The sequence below is a fragment of the Curcuma longa genome, chromosome 5 (assembly GCF_044706935.1).
Source record: "Curcuma longa cultivar G26 ecotype Majalengka, Jawa Barat chromosome 5, ITB_CL_G26_1.1, whole genome shotgun sequence".
Lineage (NCBI taxonomy): Eukaryota > Viridiplantae > Streptophyta > Magnoliopsida > Zingiberales > Zingiberaceae > Curcuma > Curcuma longa.
Genome location: NC_133865.1, coordinates 13,496,281 through 13,497,802, shown reverse-complemented (window position 1 = coordinate 13,497,802; position 1,522 = coordinate 13,496,281). Strand labels below are relative to the sequence as shown.

At 45.6% G+C, this 1,522-nt stretch overlaps 1 protein-coding gene across 1 annotated transcript in view; it reads right to left on the bottom strand.

Annotated features, from left to right (window-relative positions):
- The window catches only part of LOC141829919 (peroxisomal adenine nucleotide carrier 1-like), a 5,061-nt gene continuing 3,539 nt past the window's right edge, over positions 1 to 1,522 (bottom strand). The window contains exon 5 of the mRNA XM_074717392.1: positions 1 to 174. Coding sequence (XP_074573493.1) covers positions 1 to 174 — 174 coding nt within the window. The remainder of the gene's footprint in view (positions 175 to 1,522) is intronic.

The window sequence follows — 1,522 nt, the reverse complement described above, 5'->3', positions numbered from 1 at the left end:
TTAGGCTGTTGAGGAAGGCTTCGGCTCTTGAAGTTCGTAGGGCTTAGGCCCTTGAGAGTAGGGCTTCGGATGTTGAGGCAGGCTAAAGAGCATCCTCGGCTTCGGCTTCTGAGTTGGCACCTTAGGCTTCCGCTTCTGAGTAGGCACCTGCGGCTTACGCTTCAACACCTTCGGCTTTTGAAGTTGTTAGAGGCTTTTTAGTCTAGTGTTGCTGCTGCAAAAGTAGTGACTAATGAACACTAGAAGAATCAGTTGTTGCTGGGGCAGTTCGTCATAAAGGAGAATCACTTACTGCTGCAAAAGTTCGGGCTGGGGCAGGTAGGGCTTCGCCTGTTCGGACTCATCTTTTGTTAAGTAATTCCTTAAGGAAAAAGTCGATAAATTTATCAAATTCGTAAGGAAAAATAAGGCAAATATTTCTACATCAAATTCTTAGCCAAAAGTAGAGAAATCCCCTCCTGCGGCAAAAGTAGAGAAATCCCTTCCTGCATTCGTAGCTCAATTAGCTACTGCAAAAGTCTCTCAATTCGGGGCTTGAAAAGTTGTTCCTTTCCCACTGGAAGCTACTAATGCTTCCGTTGCTTCAAAAGTAGGGGCTAAAGGCGAGGCAGCTTTTACGAGGGATGGCGATCCCGCCTTTGGGTATAAAGTAGCTGGTGCACTTGCGGCTTTAAAAGTTAGGGCTCGGGCAGCTAGGGATGGGCCAGTAGTTCCTAAAGTATCTAATACTCCTGCTGTTGATGCAAAAGTAGTTGTTCCTGAAGTATAAGACTCCGTTCCCGGAAAAGTTGTTCCTAAAGGAGAATCCTTTGTTGTTGCTAAAAAAGTAGATCAATTCGGGGCTTTTGAAAAACCCCTAACTTCAGAATCCGGCCTGTATATAATATAAGTTCCCCTGGGGCAGGTTACTAGGGTTTCTAGGGCTTCGCCTGTTGGGGATGGGGCAGTTGGGGATTTCAAAGTTGGTGGGGCAGGTGCTCCTAAAGTAGAAGACTCCTATGGGGCTTGAAAAGTAGTTCCTACTGTATCATCCTCTGTTGATGCTAAAGTAGCTCCTCAAGTAGAATCATATGTTCCGGCAAAAGTAGAGAAAGGAGACTCAGGTGGGGCCCCATAGAAGTAAGTTAGCAGTTCCTGGTGCTGCTGGTGATGCTGCTTTAGCTTTTGAGCTGGCACTTGCAAAAGTAGAGAAATTCGGGGTAACATTTCTTTCTTGAAAAGTTATTCCTAAAGGAGAATCCTTTGGGGCTTTCAAAGTTGGGGCTAAAGTATCATCACTTACGGCTGGGGAAGTTCCTAGTCTTACGGCTGGGTGGGGCACAGTTCCTGGTGTTGATAGGTCTTCGCCTGGTGCAGTTGCGGCTTTCAAAGTTGCAGATGGGGAAGTTGTTCCTATGTTCCTAAAGTAGTAGACTCCTATGGGGCTTGAAAAGTTGGGGATAAAGTAGATGCAGCTTTTATAAGCAAGCCGAGGGATGATGATTTTAGTTCAAGTAGTTAGGATACTATTGTATTGCTTCTT